General features: G+C 42.5%; 1 protein-coding gene across 2 annotated transcripts in view; it reads left to right on the top strand.

Moving 5' to 3' along the window:
* Positions 1–21,353, top strand: part of CFAP61 (cilia and flagella associated protein 61) — a 381,775-nt gene that overhangs the window by 34,791 nt on the left and 325,631 nt on the right. Inside the window, exons 8-9 of one of the 2 annotated variants that reach the window (XM_066236727.1) lie at positions 11,469–11,601; positions 12,078–12,093. In XM_066236727.1, the coding sequence (XP_066092824.1) occupies positions 11,469–11,601; positions 12,078–12,093 (149 nt within the window). The remainder of the gene's footprint in view (positions 1–11,468; positions 11,602–12,077; positions 12,094–21,353) is intronic. The other variant, XM_066236726.1, reaches the window with a different exon arrangement.

Below are 21,353 nucleotides of genomic sequence, written 5' to 3'. Positions count from 1 at the left end.
TGAATACAATTCATGAACATCTGGCCAAACTGGCCAAGAAAAAAAAAGAAGACAAGTCACCAATACCAGGAATAAAAGCCAAAATCACTACAGAGTCTACAGACATTAAAAGGCTAAGGGAATGAATGCTACAACTGTATACATTCAGTGGTTTAGATAAAGTGGGCCAAATCCTTGAAAAACACAAACTACCTAAACTCGTTTAAGATAGATTAATAACTTGAATACTAATTCTGTATCTATTAAAGAGAAGCCCAGTGAACTCTGGATGAGAAGGAGGTGGCTGCCTGCCCTGACACCGGCCTCTCCCCCAGACTCCAGCCCCACCCTCAGCTCGTCCTAATTCGCTTTTCTTTTCCTCTTATTCTCATGGCTCTGAACGCCGCCTTTCCCAGGATCTGTTAGCTTGGAAGAGGGTAAAGGTCATCCCTTTGGACCTCCTGGGCCAAGGTTGGCTACGCAGTAGTCACTCGTGTCTTACTTCTGACCACTTGGTTTGGGGTCTAGTCTTGTTCATCCTTGAAGGGCAGAGGTTGATACTGGTAATCAAATTGCAGTGAGCTGAATTAAAGAGAGGTAAGGAAGTTAAGGCAAGGTGAGACTCGCTGCTCTTTAGAGAAGTCTATGGCGAAGGGGAACAGAAAGAGGAAGGCAGGCGTTGAACATTGTGCAAACCATGTAAAGTGATTTTACTTTTACTCTTCATGGAGAGCACTGACTTTGCATTCTGAGATCCGACAGCAGGTGTCTAAAGAGAGATTGCCAAGGAGTAGACTAAGATCAGATACAAATTGTCCACTTAATTTAGAACAAGAAGAAAATACCTCATAAAAATTATTTTTCTTTACTTTTTTCTTATTCAGAGATAAATACATTATAATTCTCTCTTTATAAAATGCTCTTGATTAGGCTATAAATGCTAATAGAGGCCAAGCACATTCTGAAGAAAAGGAATTTTGTGAGTGAAATAAGATTCTAGCTGATTCACTCACACATTTCAAATCCTTCCTGATTTATAAAGTTCTTTCATTAGTATCAGCACAGGTAAATGAGGCCTTCCTGCCTTCAGAAAGTACCGTCTTTAAAGTTTTATTGTAAAAATATTTGCAAGGCATTTTTAAAAATTGTTATGAGAAATTTCCATAAATGAATTTCTTAGGATCTTGTAAATTCTTACAGTTGTACTTCTGTCTTCATTTCATTGAAAAATCTCTCAGAGGCGCCCATTTGTTTCTCCACCCCTTCCCCTCTCCTTCCTCTCTGTCTCTCTCTTCCCCTCCCTCAGCCAGGGCTCCATTGGAGCAAAGATGGCCCAAGCGCTGGGGATGGCTCTGTGGCCTCTGCCTCAGGTGCTAGAATGGCTCTGGACGCAACAGAGCGACACCCCAGATGGGCAGAGCATCGCCCCCTGGTGGGCATGCCGGGTGGATCCCGGTCGGGCGCATGTGGTAGTCTGTCTGACTGCCTCCCTGTTTCCAGCTTCGGAAAAATGGAAAAAAAATAAAATTTAAAAAAAAAAAAGAAAAAAAGAAAAATCTCTCAGTTTTTCTGTCATTTGCACGTTAATTTGGAATATGGGTTCATTTAATAAAATGAATTATATTTTCAACAAAAAATTTTGAAGTAAAAATTATTCATTGTTTTATTCTCCTGTGTAAGTGTATAACTACACACACATGCAAGTATATATGTGTATCCTTTCCTTCTCCCTCCTCACATGTGTAGTCATGATCACGTGTTCTTTAAATTGTATTTTTCAATTAATTTGCAGCTCATCATCTTTCCAGATTAATTTTATTCTTTTTAATGGCTGTATGGTATTTTATTATGTGGCTTTAATATAATTTATTTAATTGTTCCTTATTTATACAGACTTGTCCTCATTTTTTTTCTATAACAGATAATACTGTGGTAAACAGCCCTGTAAATATATCTTCAAACACTCATGCTAATTCTTCCATAGTATTGATACCCAAAAGTGAAATTTCTGGGTAAGATTGCATTAAATAATTAAGATTTTAAAAATAGATGATACCAAATTATTGAACCAAAATAATTGTGCCAATTTATATTCTGATCAACAGAGCCTTGTTTTCTTATACCCTCACCAGTGCTGGATATTCAGTTATTAAAACTTGTTTGCAATCTGTTAGGACAAAACAGTATTTTGTTTTAATTTGCATTCATCTAAATATTTGTGTGTTTGAGTACCATTTTACAGGTCTCATTTTGAATGAATAAAATCATTGAATCTAAAATAATTTCCAGTTCAGAAATTACTCAGATGGATGATTAAACGTGTGTGTGCAAAACAGACAATTCTTCGGGGGAAAGCAGAGGGGAATGGGTTACAGGTGACGGAGGCACGTTTCCCAAAGTATTTTTTTCTTTTCTTTACTAGATCAACAGTTATTATATATATAAAAAGATGTAACTCGGGAACAGTCAGAGAGAAAGCTGTGCAGGGCAAGGCGTGGGGGAAGGGCGGCTTCCGGGCCCTCTCTGGGTGTGCTCCTCTGCCCGAATCTCTCCTCGTTCCCCAGCCTGGTGCCCTATCTTCCTAAAGTGCAGCAGTGTGCCAGATTTGGGTCTTGGGAATTCTTGTTTCCTTGAGGAGTTTTAAGGCTTAAGTATTCTGCACATAGATATGCAGCAAGACAAAATTGTCATAGAAAATTATATATTATATAAACCCCAAACTGAACCTGAGACATACAGAGGCAGCCTACTTAAAAATGAGCATTTCTTTCCCTTTCTAGTAAGGTGACATTTTTGCTAATCTCCTCACAGAGACCCCACTTGTCACTCAGGATGGAGATTGTTCAGGAAAAGGTGGAGTCAACCCAGCCTAGTGCGGGCTCCTAGGTGGCCTGTGGCAGCGGCTAGTTAGGAACTGATCTCCCTCCTTTCCTTTTTTTCATCCCCTCTTCTTCCTTCTGTCCTTGACAACTTGAGTTTTATGGGCTGTGACCTTCAAGTGGACAAGGCGCATGCAGCCTGAACCGACGAACTGCTCTGCTCCTCACCCTGAGGTCCTGCTTATTCAGCCTGTCACGGTGAAATGTCCTGTGATCACAAGAGGAACAGTCTTGGTGGCAAAGAGATGACAGTGGGTAGTTTGTAACGAGGAAGGGACTTTTGTAAAAAGAAATTTTAGTGTACAGTAGTGAATTCATGAGGAAATTACGACATGACTTTTTCTTGAAGAAGGTGAAGTGTGACGCACTTTAAGAAGCCCTCTGTTCAAAATGTTCAGATTTGAGTTGTGATACCTGCAGGTGTAGAATTTCAGGTACCTGGAAAGTGCAATTATGTGGACCACCTTCCTCCTTAATGATGTAGGAGACAGAAGACATTTCAGAACATGAGACGGCAGTGGCCACGCATCCTCTTACTCTGGCTCGTTTCTCTTATTTTCCCCACATTCATTTTTTGACATCTGTTCCTCAGTTACTTGCACAGTTAATTAATGGTGAGGAACACAGTTCTTAAGACACTGAGCCAGTGTAGGGTTTAGGGATGTAATTATCCTTCCACCGTTTACCTAGCAACACATTCAGACCAGCAAATTAATGCTGTAATCCCCAGTCCCATTTCTTTGATTTACCCATGTGGAAAATTGTACTGTAATCTACCCCTCTACTTAGACACTCATTATTGAATTTACTGTTCTGTAGTTTGCATAATATTTGAAATAAAGCATAGATGCTTCTGGACACATCTTTATAATCTATAGAGAGTTTGATTAATCATCGGTGGTGAATTTGAGACTTGGAAACTATTGAAACAGTCTTTCTGGGGAAAAGGCTGCCTTTCTCAAGTCCTCAGGGGGATGGGGAAGGACTTGCCAGGAAAGGATCATATGCTGTCAGTCAGTGTTGTAAAGTACAGTATTCCCCCTGCCCCCAGCCTTATCCCTGGGGTATATGGTCCTAGACCCCCCATATACCCGAAACTGTGATAGTACCAAGCTCTGTTCTATGTGTTTTCCTATACATACGTACATATATACATACCTATTGTGAAGTGTAATTTATAAATTAAGCACAGTTAGAGATAACAACAGTAACTAATAGTAAAATGAATAGCTATAACAATCTACTATAGTAAAAGTTCTGTGAGTGTGGTCTTTCTCTGATAACCAGTCTGATAACAGAGACTAAGTGACCAGCGGGCGGGTTAGTGTGTGCAATGTGGAGACACTGGACAAAGGATGGCTCACGTCCAGGGGAAGCGAGTGCGACAGTGCATGGTCTCATTGCGTTATTCAGAATGGGGCACAATTTAAAACTTATGAATTGTTTATTTCTGGAATTTTTCATTTAGTAATTTTGGGCTCCAGTTGACTGCAGGTTAACAAAAATCACAGAAAGAACAACCGTAGACTGGGAGGAACTACTGTAGCTAAAACGGTGTACTGCTTTTCTGCTGACAGTGGTCAACCAAATTGGGTCAACATCATTGCTATTTAAAACAGATGAAAGAACACTTAGGACTTTAAAACGTAAGATTGGTGGTTTTTAAATACTAACATTTCCTGTCTTAAAGAAACTAAATAAAGTATTTGATAGTCTCATGCTTTTTAAGAATCGACCTAAGGTTGACTATCTGAGCAATTTCATATAAATGAACATTCTGATGCCTAGGTTATGAATATATTCAGACCTTCAAAAAGAAGGGATAGAGCAATTAGGAATTTCACCACGAATCTTCCTGAGTCCTTGTACCCAGCAAATAGAATTTGGTTAGCAATCCAACTGGAGTGATGGTGTGCCAAGACAGAGCTTTGGATCAGATCCTGGCTGCGTAAATGGCGGGCGTCTCTAATTGGCCTTGCATATCCTTTGAAGTTGCTTAGGGTTTTGAATCCTTTGTAACTTTTAAAACCATGACATTTTCTAAGGAATAGAAGCTAAATAGTTATACATTTTATTTTATTTAACTGGTTAACATTCATTTTAAAAGTCTAAAATGGAGTACGTTTGGGAATGATTGATTTGATTTTCTTAAAGACCACTAGAGGTCATAAGAGATCTTGGAAAGAAAAAGGTGCTTTGTTTTACAAGTCTGAAGAAAAAGAGAAATGTGTCAGCTGTAGGTTGTCCTTCCCCATGTTAAAAGTGTTCATGGTACAAGGTTGGTTTAGCCAAAATACACTGCATTCTTTAGCACTACCGCTAAATTGGATCCTCAATGAATTTTTTTCTTCATTCATTGATTTCTTAAAATATGTATGCACACACACTCTCGGGCTTGAAGAAACACAATATTTATGGCATTTAAAGTGATATCAGAAGTATTTTTTCAATGCTACACTTTTAAGTCTATCCAATGAAATGCAAATCCTCTGTGGGTGTGGAAAATACCGTCAGATGGGAGAGAGGGGGCCTGCCAATATTATGAATGCAAAGGTGACCCGCCATCGCCACTGCTGTTGCTGTCATCCTGAAGCGGGAACGCTCCATCTGTGAACTTTCAGTGGTTTCATTGCTGGCAAGAAAATGTGCACCTCTTGCACGCGAGGGAAGGTGGCCCATCGATTCTTCCTCTAGGACAGTAGTTACACAGCAGAGTGGTCAGGATGCTGAGGCGCTGACGCATCTGAGGGTCTGCCCGTCTCTAAGAGACCACGCCAGCCCTCTGTGGACGTTTGGGAGTCCAGGCCTGACAGTGCTCCTTGAGAGCCCAGCTAACTGGCATAGTGGAAATGAGTTGTTTTTTCTTGTCCTCCCCTCCCAGGGAGCCAGTGAGAGCCGTCAGGCCCCTGTCATTTTTCACCTTGCCTTCCCCTGGGTTTACAGGACATCTATCCCCCTGAGGGAGCTGTCCTTGAGAGGCTGTGGATTTTCTTAAGCTTTGGCTTTACTACATTTTCATCTGAAGTCTGGTGGACATTTAGGTACCTGAGCAATCAATCAGTCTTTATATGTGGGATGGACCTTCTGTTTCTTCCAAAAGTTAAAACAAAATATTCTCCATTTGATTACATTAACCCGCACAGGGCTGCCTCCTACAAGTCATATGCTAAGTGGGAGAAATAAAGGAATGCTGCTTCTCAGAGAATGGGTCGTTCCAATTGTACTTCATGTTGCTGAACTATAACCTTCCATGGTCATTGCTACTGACATGCTGTAGTCACAGAGGTGACAGGCATGTGGCTTTCCTGTGCAGAATGAATTCACAGGATGTCGTGGCTCTTCGCTGCCTGAGTGGCAGGTGGTGCTCACTGCTTTGGCTTCGGAGTGCTTGGATTAAACACTGGGATGGTGAGCTGTTTTTGATAGCCAGGGCGTTTTGTTTCTGTGGGGCTACACTTTGTCATATGCCATTTGAGACTCTGCAAGGCTGATGTCATACTTTATCATTAGCACTGGGGGCTGATGCAAGATCATAAATTATCAATTACCCCAAGGAATGCATTTAGCAGAACAAGTTTCTCTTTATTCGTTTTGGGGAAAGGTTAAGGCTGAGGGAGAGGCTCTTTAGAACTCTATAATTTGTGTGGTTCCTCTAATCCTCTCAAGAGGAATTAGTACTGAGGTATGGATATAGATAACTTTGTTATTGGGCTGCTGAGGGCTCATGATTAGTCGTACAGCCCTGGGTCTCTCTGAACCTTTGTTCCTGACTTTTATATCCGTGGGGTTGTAATTTTGTTCCATCATATAGATAAGCCCTTGCGCATGGTTTATTTTGGAGTTCCCTGGGTGGTAGCAGTCTTGATCCACTTAAAATGATTAGGATATTGGATTATTTTCCCATTATTTAAAACAATTATCTCTTTCCTAAATATTGATGCAGGCTTTTATAATGTTTGAAAATGGATTTGTTGGCTATTCTCTGTTAGCACCTTTTTTTTTTTTTTTAACATTAATGTAAGCGAATATATCCAGGACTCTACAGAATGAAGCCACCTCTGTCAGCACCCTCTGGCAGGTTGCGAGGGGTGGGAATGAGTGGGTTCTGGAATACAGCAGGGCTTCAATGAGGTCCCAGGTGTGCAGGTCGAGTCAGCTGACAGGGGTTCCAGGTGGTGTGGCCTGTGACAGGGCTTGTGACGTCTCCCCAGTGCAAATGCTACTGAGAGCTTCCTGCCTGTCAAAGAGTGAGCTTGAGGAGTTCCTCATATCAGCACATTGTACCCTCCCCCCATCCTTGTCCTGCCCTTTTGTAGATGAAAAAAGAACAAAGGCATAATGTCAGGGTGACTGGGCAAGTTTCCCCGGAAGTGGAGTCAGGCTAAGTAGAAGGGCTGTGAGCTCACTCCCCAGATACACCTTCTCCGGCACATGTCCCTCGCCTGGAGAATAGGTCTCATGGTGGCACCCTGAGCGCTTCTGTGTGGAACACGGGACGAGGCCCTGGCAGGTGGTGAGGGCCTGTCCATGCCGGCATCCCTGTTGGACCCGCTCTGCAGGCCACGGAGTGTGCAGATGTCAGACATCAGCAGAGCCAGACACTGCTTGAAGTGGGGAGGACAGGTTTTAACCAGTGGGAACTGTTGCAATAGGGTAAAAGGTTCAACATGAACTGAACTCAATTTCAATTTGTATGGAGGCGAGTAGGAGTTTTAAAGGGAGACTGAAGAAACGGGGGCAGTGAGGAGGGGCCCAGTAGAGTCAGGAAAGTGAAAAATGAAAAAGCTAGAAGGGGCGTATTGGTCCATGGGAAGCCCACATGGGTTTGCTGACTGACACCTGTGGGACTCAGGCCCCCACCTTCCCCCAGGGACTGGGAGACAGGGCTCCTCTCCTCAGGTGTTGGCTGGAACAAACAGGAAATTCTTCTGGCAGCCTTGACTTTTCTCAGGGAGACACTTTAAGGGGACCTAGGGTCATCTTAGGGATGTGGCCTTAAACTATTAGAAGAGACATTAATATTTGTTTAGGTCTTCCTAGGCCGAGGTTGAGAACTAGTGAAGGGGAGGGCTCAGAGTATCCGACTGGAGTTGGTCAAGGAGAGAGTCCTTTGTCACAGAGACGCACAGAACTTCCTTCCTGTCCCCAGAGAGCATGTTCCTTGGTTGGAAACATGCCCTGCATTGACATTAACACCAGAAGTGGCCAGTGGTGACCCTGTCGCTGGGTTTCTGGGAAAGGAGGCTGGAGGGTGTGAGATGCACAAGCCTTGACAGAGGCTGGAATTTGGAATGAGTGAGGGGGTCAAAGGGCTGGATAAGGAGAGGCAGAGGAGGGAAGATGGTGAGGTCCCCTCTTAAGAACAATGAGTAGATCAACCTGTGTCATTGGAGGTGATGAGGATGGAAAGATAGAGCCCTTAAAAATGAGGCTAAAGGCCCTGGCCGGTTGGCTCAGCGGTAGAGCATCGGCCTGGCGTGCGGAAGTCCCGGGTTTGATTCCCGGCCAGGGCACACAGGAGAAGCGCCCATCTGCTTCTCTACCCCTCCCCCTCTCCTTCCTCTCTGTCTCTCTTTTCCCCTCCTGCAGCCAAGGCTCCATTGGAGCAAAAGATGGCCCGGGCGCTGGGGATGGCTCCTTGGCCTCTGCCCCAGGCGCTAGAATGGCTCTGGTCGCGACAGAGCGACGCCCCAGAGGGGCAGAGCATTGCCCCCTGGTGGGCATGCCCGGGTGGATCCCGGTCGGGTGCATGCGGGAGTCTGTCTGACTGCCTCCCCGTTTCCAGCTTCGGAAAAATACAAAAAAAAAATGAGGCTAAGGACTCTGGCTCATCCCAGAAACTGTAGGGGCTAGCAAAAAACTTTTGATTAAGGGAGTGCAGTGAAGAAAGCGGGTTTTAAATAGGTTAGTGACAGCGGATGGGATGGGAGAGTTTATACCTACAGTGGCCCCGGGGCTGCCAGTGCAATGAGTCAAGCTTTTGTAGTCAAACCTCCTCCATGCATTGATTATAAATGTTCTCCAGTTCTTCTTGACCCTTCCTACCTAAGTAGTAATAATGTCAATAACATCACATGTTATTATCTTAACATTGACTGTCTTTAGGACAGATGAAAACACTGGCATAGAGAGGGTAAGTGACTTGCCCAAGGCTGCAGCTCTTAAATCCAACCCAGGATTTCTAGCTTCCCAGCCCAGGCTGTGACCACTACACTGTAAGGTTTGTTCTCCAATCTTTCCAAAAGCGTGCCAAGAGCCTTTGATGTATGTATTATAGAGCCTCAGGGCAACTAGCCACAGATGACACACACACACACACACACACACACACACACACACACACACACACTCCAGTAGATGCCAGGTGGTCAAGGACGACCTTGAAGAAGTTAGTGCAGAGATGAAATGGTCTGTGAAATGGTCGTGTCTGTCATAAAATCACGTTTGGTGTTTGTCTCTGCTTCCATGTTTTTGACTCCCCACTAGAGAATCCTGATGCCCTGGCATGTGGGTGAGACTCGGGTGCCTCAAACCCAGGTTGATAGCATAACAAGCATATATCCTGGTTGTCCGGATTAGGACCCCCTGTGGGCTCTCCTTCCATCGAGTGTGGACAAGAGGTTAAGAATGAGGTTCCACCTGGGCAGTTATGTTTAAGCCCTGCCCCCCAGTTGTCATCATCTGTGTTTCTATTCCTAATGAGCCATGGTCTGTGGACTAGCTTTTTCCTTAACTCCGCTTTTATAAGGCAGAGACCTAGTTTTTCAAATTTATATATTTCTTTCATCAAGATGCTTATTATTGATGAAAAAAACAATATTATTCCACAGACAAGGCTGTCACCAGAGATGACATCCTGAGAGAAGGGTGGAGACTGTCCTCCAGAGCGCACAGGGTGGTCCAGTTTACAGCGTGTGGATGTGGGCGGTGGAGCTGTGGCAGGAGGGAGGGTCTTTCTCAGCAAGGGCTGGAGGAGCTGTGTGTGGCTGGGCTGGCTGGACAGTCCACAGGGTCGATCTTTTGCCCTTGAGCCAAAGTCTCTCCTCTCTCAACTGTTTGGCTTATGCTTTTACTTCCTGCTACCAGTTTTCAAAAGGAATGTCAGTTTAAAGGAAGAGTTTTGAAGTGCATTGTGGGCTGAGTGTTGCATGTGAGGGTTGGGTCTCAGTCAGCTGACCTGAGTTCTCAGCACAGCTCTCACGGCTCTCTTGCCAACTGTTTGTATCATCTCAGGCAAAGCTTTTCCTCACCTCTATGAGCTTTTCTCTCCTCCATCTGCAAAGTGACTATGGTGCCTACCTCCGGGGGTTGCTATGAGAATCTGGATAAAGCCCTGAGTTTTATACACATACTAATCACTCAATAGGTGAAGCTACTATTAATATCAAAGAGAACATGTTAGAAGAGAAAGTGGGATAATGAAGATGGCATAATAATGAAATAAAGAGGAAGAGGTTAGTGGCCAAATAAGACATACTACAAAGAAATAATACAAATGTGTATATTTTTGATAAGAAAAGTAACAGGATAAAAGTAGAAGCGCATCCTAGAGAGGTAAAATAGAACATAAATATAACCAAGAATGTACTAAGAAGAAAAAAATGTTAGCCTGTCCTGTGATAGCACAGTGGATAAAGCTTTGACCTGGAACGCTGAGGTAGCTGGTTCAAAACCCTGAGCTTGCCTGGTCAAGGCACATATGGGGGTTGATGCTTCCTGCTCCTACCCCCTTCTTTTTCTCTCTTTCTTTCTCTCATTCTCTCTCTATAAAAATGAATAAATAATATCTAAAAAAAAAAGAAAAAATGTTAAAAGGGCAGCAAAATGTGTCCAAGGGCCAGCATCACCTGCTGCCGTAAATCTGGTACTTGGCTCATCTCTCTACCACACACACACACACACTGGTTGTCAGGGTCGCTGCAGGTCGCTGTAGGGGGTTGACATGGCTTTCTCCAGCATGGTGAGCAGCATTTCGCCTCTGTGGGAAGTGTTGTGCTATCTCAGGAATAAAGTACACCCTGGGCCAGTGTTGGAGAAATGCGTAAACAATGTTCAAATTCTTTATTGTCGTCCTTCTCAGAGTCTTTGCTGTAACTGACACTCCAGGAGGGGATCTATAGTAGGAAATGGTGTTTAGACAGTGGAATTCTTTTGGGGGAGGAAGAGGATTCTGAGGACAATGTCATAGAAGTGTTCTTTGGAACACATTTGGGTAATGCTGTTCCCAGCATCTTGTCATTTGGGCTCATGACAAGCTGCTCTACATTTCACACCCAAACATGCTGAGTGTATCCTCTGCCTGGAATTCCACTCCCAGGTCTTGACATGGCTTCCTTCCCTTCTCCTCACTTGTGTCTCATCTCTGACATCCCTCCTCAGAGAGATCTTCCCTGACCGCTTGACCCCATCACTGTCTATCCAAAGCACTTATCACTATTTGAAATTTGTGAAGTAATGCATTTGTTATTTTTATCGTCTGTTATCCTGTTAGAGTCTGAGTTCATTTTGTGTGCATGTTGTTGTATTCTTGGCATTTAGCATAGGCTCTGGCACATAGTAGGTGCTCCTTTGAAAGAAAGAACACTGAACTTAAGCCTTTCTGTTGAACAGGGTGGAGGATCACGATGATCTCATGCCAATATTTATGCGCCATGACACGATCCTGAAAGAAACTTATGGTGAATACTTTCTGGCTGAACTAATAGAGGCCCAAGACCAAGAGAACCACGCTGTCGTGTGCGAGGTTGGTGATGAACCCACCCAGGGATGCGCTTAGCGAGAGAAAAGGAGACCGTCAGCGATGCTACTCCTGTTTTTGCCCAGCCCCCTGGAGCTGCCATGCCCTCCTCCTTCCCCAGGTCTTCCGGGTGGCGTCACACCCCTTCCCAGGGTTCACTGGCGGTAGGTTTTTCGGTTGTTGTGTGGTCCTTCCGGATGCCCAGGCTGCTATGGATTTTTTGCCCTGTCTTTAGAGGTGGGGGTTAGAATTAGGGCAAGGGATTGTCTAGGGGCAGTTTCTGAGACCCCAAAATCCCAGAGGCCAGAAGTTAAAAACCAGCATCCCGCTAGCAGATAGAGTTTGTTTGACTCCAAAAGTAATTTTTAACTTTTTGTTTTAATAAAAATCCATACTTAAAGAAAACTTATAAGCACTCCAATTCCCTAAATGTTAACATTTTACCACATCTGTATTATTTTCTTTATTTGCTCTCTATCTAGAGAGAGCTTGACACAGGTAAGTATATATTACATATACATTTGTGTATTTTTTTATGAACCATTTAAGAGTAAGATGCAGCTGGAATGCCTCTCATCATTAAACACCTTAGCATGTTTCCTAAAAGCGAGGCTGTTCTCTTCCGTGAGCGCAGTGCGGTGGCTGAGTCAGGCAGCATGGCCCTTCAGTCCTGTGATGTCATCTGCAGACCTTATCCGGGTTTTGCTGACAGTCTTCACAGTGTCCTTATAGCAGGTGTGAATCCACATCCCTCACTGACCTCAGGTGTCCCGTGTCTTCGGATTCTTGTAATCTGGGACAGTTTCCCATCTGCCTTTGTCTTTCAGGACGATAACGGTTTTGAAAAGCTCAAGACGGTTACTTTGTGGACTGTCCCTCAATTTGGATTTGTCCAACGTTTTCTTATGATTTGACTTAGGCCATTATGATTCAATTTTGTTGTATTAATGGCCACCATTTAAAAATTAGCAAAGTGTCTATAGTGATGGGAATTTCTAGCCTTTGTGGAGAGAGCAGAAGGCCTGCCTGATGGGTCTGCTTTTCTGCAGGGCGCCAGAGCACTGTGACTGCGGGCAGTCCAGAGGCCTCCAGCCGAGTGCTGTCCCCACCGTGGCCTGGAGCTTCATGACCCACAGACTACCTTCCCCTTTTGTACCAGTCCGGCCCTGTGATTCCATCAGGTTGTGACCACTGACTCAGGACTTGCCTTACAAGTATCCTGATCCTGTGGTGTTCATCCAGAAGGGTTTTTTTCCTGAGACCAAAGGTAGAGATGGGGATTAAGGAAGACAAAAGCCCTATCCTCTGGTGTGCTGGCTGCAGACCCAGGGGAGGGTGAGAAGGACAAAGAAGAGGACCGGCGAGCTCGCCAGCTTACTGTGTTCCAGCCCAGAGCAGCGAGCAGCCCACCAGGAGCCCAGGTGGCCGGTGTGAGCACCTCTACACCTCCTGAGCCCATCTCTCATCCCTTCCACCCGGGAGCATTCGGAGGGACCCGGACCCTTACAGAATTTCAGCTCGCAGGGGTTCCTACTCTACACAGGGTTTGATAGAGAAGATCCTACTTCTGATGCTAAACACAAGTGTCCTGAGGTGTCATTAGGCCTTTGTTGATTTGCCTGCTGACATAGGCCTTCTTGAAAGAGAGCACGATAGTGTTCTCCCACCTCCACTCCTTCTGGATGAGGCCTCCTTAGAGCTAACAGTGCCGGTTTGGGGATATTCAGTGGTCTGCCTGGGGGCATGGAGAAACTGTCTGAAGAAAACTGAGGCTCTTAGGACTTTAGGGTCAATAGGCAATTTATGGGGACTGTTCAGCTTTAGGAAGAATTAGGGCTGTGACTAACAGCATCTGCTTTATGTGTATGTAAGAACTGTGAAGAAAAGTTTTAGAGTAATGGTAGTCAAACCTGGGCATACATTGAAATCACAGATTACAGGACCCACCCCCAGTGGGGGCCAGAGAATTCGCATCTCTCACCGGTTCCTGGGAGCTGCTAGTTCCTGCAGGCACCACTTTTGAGAACTCTGGTCTGAAGGGATAAGCCTTCCCTCCATGTGGCTAGTTGCTGACTTGTGTACAGGGCCCTCACAAGGTCAACCTTTTGTTGATAGTTTTAGGAATGAAGAAAAGAAAACAATTAAAATGTGAGCTAAGATGGTCTTTGACATCACATGAGAAATATAGAGGGCATTTTTGTTTATTTTTGTAAAGGCCTTTGAAAGAGGTTTATCTAAGCTTGGACTGAAGAATGTATTTGACCCTGAGATGATCTTATTTTGAATGAATTTTTGTGCTTGTCTTTTGCATATCATAATGAACAAACATGGGTAGAACCGTTGGGAGCCCAGCCCTGTACTCGAATATTTCATTCATAGAATCCCAAGGTCCAGGCAAAGATGACCATAAATTACATTTTTTTTCAAGTGGATATTTGACTTTTATTTTAAAAGGAAGGACTTTGTGCCAGTCTATTGAAAAGCATTAAAAGGTAGAAATGTAGCAGTTTTACTTTAGGGTATCTGCTTAGTGACTCATTATTCTTCAAACACTTACTTTGCATTACTTGACAAAACTGTAAAAACTATTTAAAGAATATTACATTTCTTGAAAAATGTAGAATAAAAAGTTCTCTTATTTTCTTAATAATAATCAGTTTGAGGCTTTTGATAATATGATCAGTGAGTCTCAAGTTTGCTGTGTGTAAGAATCACCTGGGAGGCTATTCAAAATATCAGGCCAAGGAGCTTGTATCCAGATAATAGAAAGAACTCAAAAATAAATAAAGAGAAAAATAATGTAGATAAATATATGGGCAAAAAAATTGAATAGATATTTCTCCAAAAAAGATATACAAATGGCCAATAAGTCTGTGAAATGTTCAACATCATTAACCGTTAGGGAAATGCAAATCAAAACCACAATGAGGCCCTGGCTGGTTGGCTCAGTGGTAGAGCGTTGGCCCGGCATGTGGATGTCCCGGGTTCACTTCCCAGTCTGGGCACACAGGAGAAGCACCCATCTGCTTCTCCATCCCCCTCTTGCTTCTCTCTCTCTCTCTCTCTCTCTCTTCTCCTCCCCTCCTTCAGCCATGGCTTGATTGAAGTGAGTTGGTCCCGGGTGCTGAGGATGGCTCCATGGCTTCTGCCTCAGGTGCTACAATGGCTCTGGTTGCAACAGAGCAAGGGCTGCGAATGGGCAGAGCATCACCCCCAAGTAGGCTTGCCAGTGGATCCCAGTCCAGGCACATGAGGGTGTCTGTCTCTGCCTCCCCTCCTCTCACTAAACAAATAAAAAAAAACCCACACAATGAGATACCACTTTCAACCTGTTAGGATGGTTATAATAAAAGAGGATATAACAAGTATTGGTAAGGGTGTGGAGAAATGGGAACTCTGAAACATTGGTGAGATTGTAAAATGGTGTAGCCACTCTGGGAAACATTCTGGCATTTTCTCAAAAGTGAAATATAGAAGTACTATTTGACCCAGCAGTTTGATCCCTAGAATTGAAAACACATGCATTCACAAAAACATGCACACAAACATTCATAGCAGCATTATCTATAATAGCCAAAAATTTTCATCTGTTGATGAATGGATAAAGAAAATGTGGTATATCCATACAATGGAATATTATTAGGAAATAATAAGGAATTAAGTACTGACATGGTACAACATGTTTGAACTTTGAAAAGATTATGTTAAGTGAAAGCAACCAGTCATAAAGACCACATGTTTACATTTGGTAATTCTCTGTTTTATGAGTTCAGCTTCTTTAGTGAGACCATACAGCAATTGTCTTTCTGTGTCTGACTTATTTCTCTTAGTACTGTATAATGCCATTTACACGAGAGCCCAGAATAGGCAAGTTTATAGGGGCAAAAAAAAAAAAAAAATGGCTAGAGAAACAGGAGTGGGGAGTGACTAATAATGGGTATAGGTTTCTCTTGGGGGGTGGAAAATGTTCTGGAATCAGATACATTGTGAATATACTAAAAACCACTGAATGGTGTATATATATATATATATATATATATATATATTTTTTTTTTTTTGTATTTTCTAAAGTTGGAATCGGGGAGGCAGTCAGACGGACTCCCGCATGCGCTCGACCGGGATCCACCCGGCATGCCCAACAGGGAGCGATGCTCTGCCCATCTGGGGCATTGCTGTGTTGCAACCAGAGCCATTCTAGCACCTGAGGCAGAGGCCATGGAGCCATCCTCAGTGCCTGGGCCAACTTTGCTCCAATGGAGCCTTGGTTGCGGGAGGGGAAGAGAGAGACAGAGAGGAAGGAGAGGGGGAGGGGTGGAGAAGCAGATGGGCGCTTCTCCTGTGTGCCTTGGCTGGTAATCGAACCCGGGACTCCTGCACGCCAGGCTGATGCTCTACCACTGAGCCAACTGGCCAGGGTTTGAACGGTATACTTTTTTTTTTTTTTTTTTTTCTCTTCATTTTTCTGAAGCTGGAAACAGGGAGAGACAGTCAGACAGACTCCCGCATGCGCCCGACCGGGATCCACCCGGCACGCCCACCAGGGGCGGTGCTCTGCCCCCCAGGGGGCGATGCTCTGCCCATCCTGGGCGTCGCCATATTGCGACCAGAGCCACTCTAGCGCCTGAGGCAGAGGCCACAGAGCCATGCCCAGCGCCCGGGCCATCTTTGCTCCAATGGAGCCTTGGCTGCAGGAGGGGAAGAGAGAGACAGAGAGGAAAGCGCGGCGGAGGGGTGGAGAAGCAAATGGGCGCTTCTCCTATGTGCCCTGGCTGGGAATCGAACCCGGGTCCTCCGCACGCTAGGCCGACGCTCTACCGCTGAGCCAACCGGCCAAGGCTGAACGGTATACTTTTTAAAGGTTGATTTTTATGGTATCTGTTATATCTCAATGTTTAAAAATGCTAGGATGTACTCAGACCAGTTAAATCCATCTTTTAGAGTAGGATATAAGCACTATTTTTAAAAATCTCCCCATATGATTCCGGTGTGTAGTTCAGGTGGGGAAAAATTTGTCTACATGATGGAAAACACATTTGATGAAGAACAGGATAAATTTAGAGAGATACGGGCATTGGTTTCTTAAGGGGAGAACTGGCCCTGAAACTATTTTCTGTACTTGTTCATAGTACTTATTCTACATTGAAAAGGTTTTTATTTTTCACATTAAGGTTTTTACATTTTTCTTTAAGCTTTCACCTATTCTCATTCAATTTATAGCTTCAGGCTAATGAGAAAAGGAAGGGTCAAGAGGTACAGTGTGTCCATAAAGTCATGGTGCACTTTTGACTGGTCACAGGAAAGCAACAAAAGATGATAGAAATGTGAAATCTGCACCAAATAAAAGGAAAACTCTCCCAGTTTCATACCTATTCAGTGCAGTTTGATGTGGGCTCATACACAGATTTTTTTAGGGCTCCTTAAATAGCTATCCCGTATAGCTTCTACAGACTTGTCACTGACTGATGGCCTACCAGAATGGGGTTTCTCCACCAAACTGCTGGTTTCCTTCAACTGCTTATCCCACTGAGTAATGTTATTCCTATGTGGTGGTGCTTCGTTATAAATGCGCCGATTTTCATGTTGCACTTTGGTCACAGATTCGAATTTAGCGAACCACAGAACACACTGAACTGTCCTCTGTACCGTCCACATCTCGACTGGCATGGCCGTGGGCTGCTCCGCTATATACACGGTGTTACGTCATCATCTGCACATGCACACATGCTGCCACATCATCCTACAGAAACTGGGAAGGTTTTCCTTTTATTTGGTGCAGATTTCACATTTCTATCATCTTTTGTTGCTTTCCTGTGACCGGTCAAAAGTGCACCATGACTTTACGGACCCACTGTAGTTGGGTCCAGTAGCACCATTTTTGAAAAACTATGTCTTTACAAATGAAACAAAAACTGCTGAGTAATATGATTCATTCAGACACCAGTAAGAACTTTTAATGACCTTACTAAATTGTGCGACTCCAGTTTAGTCTGGCCTTTGTTTTGTGGAGAAGGCTTTTATATATATTTTTTTGTTTTATTGAGATATAATTGACATATTATTCTGTGTAAATTTTTTTTTACAGAGACATTTTTTTTTTTGCAGAGACAGAGATAGATAGATAGGGATAGACAGACAGGAACGGAGAGAGATGAGAAGCATCAATTATTAGTTTTTCGTTGCGACACCTTAGTTGTTCATTGATTGCTTTCTCATATGTTCCTTGACCATGGGGCTACAGCAGACTGAGTAACCCCTTGCTCGAGCCAGCGACCTTGGGTCCAAGTTGGTGAGCTTTTGCTCAAACTAGATGAGCCCGCGCTCAAGCTGGCGACCTTGGGGTCTTGAACCTGGGTCCTCCGCATCCCAGTCTGATGCTCTATCCACTGTGCACCGCCTGGTCGGGCTAACACTGTGTAAATTTAAGGTGTGCAATGTGCTGACTTGATACATTTATATGTTGCAAAATGATTAACACCATAGTGTTAGGTAACACCTTCATCACATCACATAATTACCAATTCCTTTTTGTGGTGAGAACATTTAAGATCTATATTCTAAGCAACTTTCAAGTATATATCATAATAGAGTGTTATTAATTATAATGAGCACACTTTACATTAAATCCACAGAACTTGTCTTATAACCGAAAGTGTGTGCCCTTTGACCAACATCTCCCCATTTCTCTCACCACCACCCTGCCCCTGTTAATCACAATTCTACTCTGTTTTTATGAGTTCAGCTTCTTTAGTGAGACCATACAGCCATTGTCTTTCTGTGTCTGACTTATTTCTCTTAGTATAATGCCATAAATGTCCATCCAGGTTGTCACAAATGGCAGGTATTTCTTCTTTCTCATGGCTGATTAATATTTGTGTAAGTGTGTGTGTGTGTGTGTATACAATTTCTCCATTTATCTGCTGATGGACACTTAAGTTGTTTCCATATCTTGACTACTGTAAATAATGCTACAATGAACATGAGAGTTGCAGATATCTCTTCAAGATTGTTTTCATTTTCTTTGTATATACACCCAGACGTGGTATTATTAGATCATATGGTAGCTCTATTTTTACTTTTTGAGAAATTTCCATACTGTTTTCTGTAGTGGCTGTACCAATTTACATTCCCATCAACAGTACACAAGGGTTCTCTTTTCTCCATATTCTTGCCAACCTTATTATCTCTTATCTTTTTTATGACTGATATTCTAATAAGTGTGAGATGATACCTCACTGTTTTTAATTTGTATTTCCCTGATGATAAGTGAAGTTGAACATCTTTTGATTTACCTGTTGACCATTTGTATGTGTTCTTTGGAGTAATGTCTATTCAGGTCTTCTGCCCGTTTTAAAATTAGATTTTTTTTTTCTGTTGAGTTGTATGAGGTCTGTACATATTTTGGACATTGAGCTCTTATTCAATATATGGTTTGAAAATATTTTTTCCCATTCCATTGGTTGCCTTTTCATTCTATTGATAGTTTCTTTTACTGTATAGAAGTTTTTTAGTTTAGTTTAGCCCCCTCATATTAGTTTTTGCTTTTTTTGTTTGTACTTTTGGTGTCACATCCAAAAACTTGCTCCCAAGACCAATGTCAGGGAACTTATATATTTATTCTACAAGTTCTGCAGTTTCAGGTTTTATGTTTGAGTCTTTAATCCCTTATGAGTTAATTCTTGTGAATGGTGTAAGATAGGGTTCAGTTTCATTCTTCAACATGTAGATGCCCAATTTTCTCATTACTATTTATTGAATTCTTCCCTCATTAAGTATTCTTAGCTTCCTTATCAAATATTAGTTGGTGACCATATATGCATGGTTTTATTTCTCGGTTCTCGATTCTGTTCCATTGGTCTATGTGTCTGTTTTTTATTCAGTACCATATTGTTCTGATTACTATAGCTTTGTAATATAGTTTGAAATAAGGACGTGTGATGCTTCAAGCTATGTACTTTTTTTCTCATGAGTGCTTTGGCTATTTGGGTTCTTTTGTGGTTCCACACAAATTTTAGGATTGCTGTTTCTATTACTGTGAACTTTTGATAGGGATTACATTGAAGTTACAGGGTAGAATTTATAGGGTAATATGAATTTTAACAATGCTAATTCTTCTAATCTGTGAACAGGGGTTGTATTTCTGTTTGATTGTATTTTCATTTTCTTTCATCAAAGTCTTGTGTTTTCAGTGTGTAGATCTTTTGCTTCCTTGGTTAAATTTACTTCTAAAAATTTTGAGTTTTTTTTTAAACTATTGTGAATAGGATTGCTTTCTTTATTTCTTTTGGGGGATATTTTACTTTTAGTGTATAGAAAGGCAACTGACTTCTGTATGTTGATTTTGTATTCTGCAACTTTACTGAATTTGTTCATTAGTTCTAACAGTTTTTTGGGTGGAGTCTTTAGGATTTTCTTTATATTAGATCATATCTTCAATTAAAAGACAATTTTACTTCTTCGTCCCTGATTTGAATGTCTTTTATTACTTTCTCTTGCCTGATTTCTCTGACTAGGACTTCTGGTCCTGTGTTGAATAGAAGTGGTGAGAGAGGGTACCCTTGTCCTGTTTGTGATCTTAAAGGAAAATCTTTTAACCATTCAGTGTTGAGTATGATGTTCCTTGTGAGTTTATCATATATAGCCTTGATTGTATTGGCAGGTGTTTTTTCTATGCCCAATTTATTGAAGATTTTTATCATGAAATGATGTTTATATATATATATAACATAAATGATCATATATATATTTATTATATTATATATATATTTATCATCATATATCATCATATATATATTTATTTGTTTATATATATATATAAACATCATATATATATATTTTATTTATTTTTTATCTGAAGTTGGAAACCAGGAGGCAGACTCCCGCATGTGCCCGATTGCGATCCACCCGGCATGCCCACCAGGGGGCGATGCTCTGCCCATCTAGGGCGTCGCTCTGTTGCAACTAGAGCCATTCTAGCGCCTGAAGCAGAGGCGACAGAGCCATCCTCAGCACCCGGGCCAACTTTGCTCCAATGGAGCCTTGGCTGCGGAAGGAGAAGAGAGACACAGAGAGGAAGGAGAGGGGGAGGGGTGGAGAAGCAGATGAGCGTTTCTCCTGTGTGCCCTGGCCGGGAATTGAACCTGGGATTCCTGCATGCCAGGCCGACGCTCTACCACTGAGCCAACCAGCCAGGGCCTTGATGTTATATTTTGTCAAATGAATTTATATACATCTATTGAGATGATCGTATGATTTTTGTCTTTAATAGCTATTAATTAAGGTGGCATATCACATTTATTGATTTGTGTTATTTGAACCAGCCTTGTATCTCAGGGAAAATTCTGGCTGGTCAGGGTGTATGATCCTTTTAATGTGCTATTGTATTTGGTTTGCTATCGTATTGTTGAGAATTTTTGCAACTGTATTCAATGTGGATATCAGTCTATAGTTTTCTGGTAGTGTACTTATCTGGTTTTGGTATCAGAATATTGCTGGCCTCATATAATGAGTTTGGGAGTATATTCTCCTCTTCAAGTTTTTGGAAGAGTTTGAGAAGTATTGATGTTAATTCTTCTTTAAATATTTGGTAGAATTTACCAATGAATCTATCTGTCTGGGCTTTACTTTTTTGGGAGCTTTTTTATTACTGACTCAATCTCCTCATTTGTTATTGGTCTGTTCATAGTTTCTATTTTTTCATAATTTAGTCATGGTAGGTTTGTTTCTAGGAATTTATCTATTTGTTTTAGATTGTCCAATTT

The sequence above is a fragment of the Saccopteryx bilineata genome, chromosome 6 (assembly GCF_036850765.1).
Source record: "Saccopteryx bilineata isolate mSacBil1 chromosome 6, mSacBil1_pri_phased_curated, whole genome shotgun sequence".
In the NCBI taxonomy this organism is placed as follows: Eukaryota; Metazoa; Chordata; class Mammalia; order Chiroptera; family Emballonuridae; genus Saccopteryx; species Saccopteryx bilineata.
The sequence above is the reverse complement of the archived record's forward strand: the minus strand, read 5'-3'. Positions and strand labels throughout refer to the sequence as shown.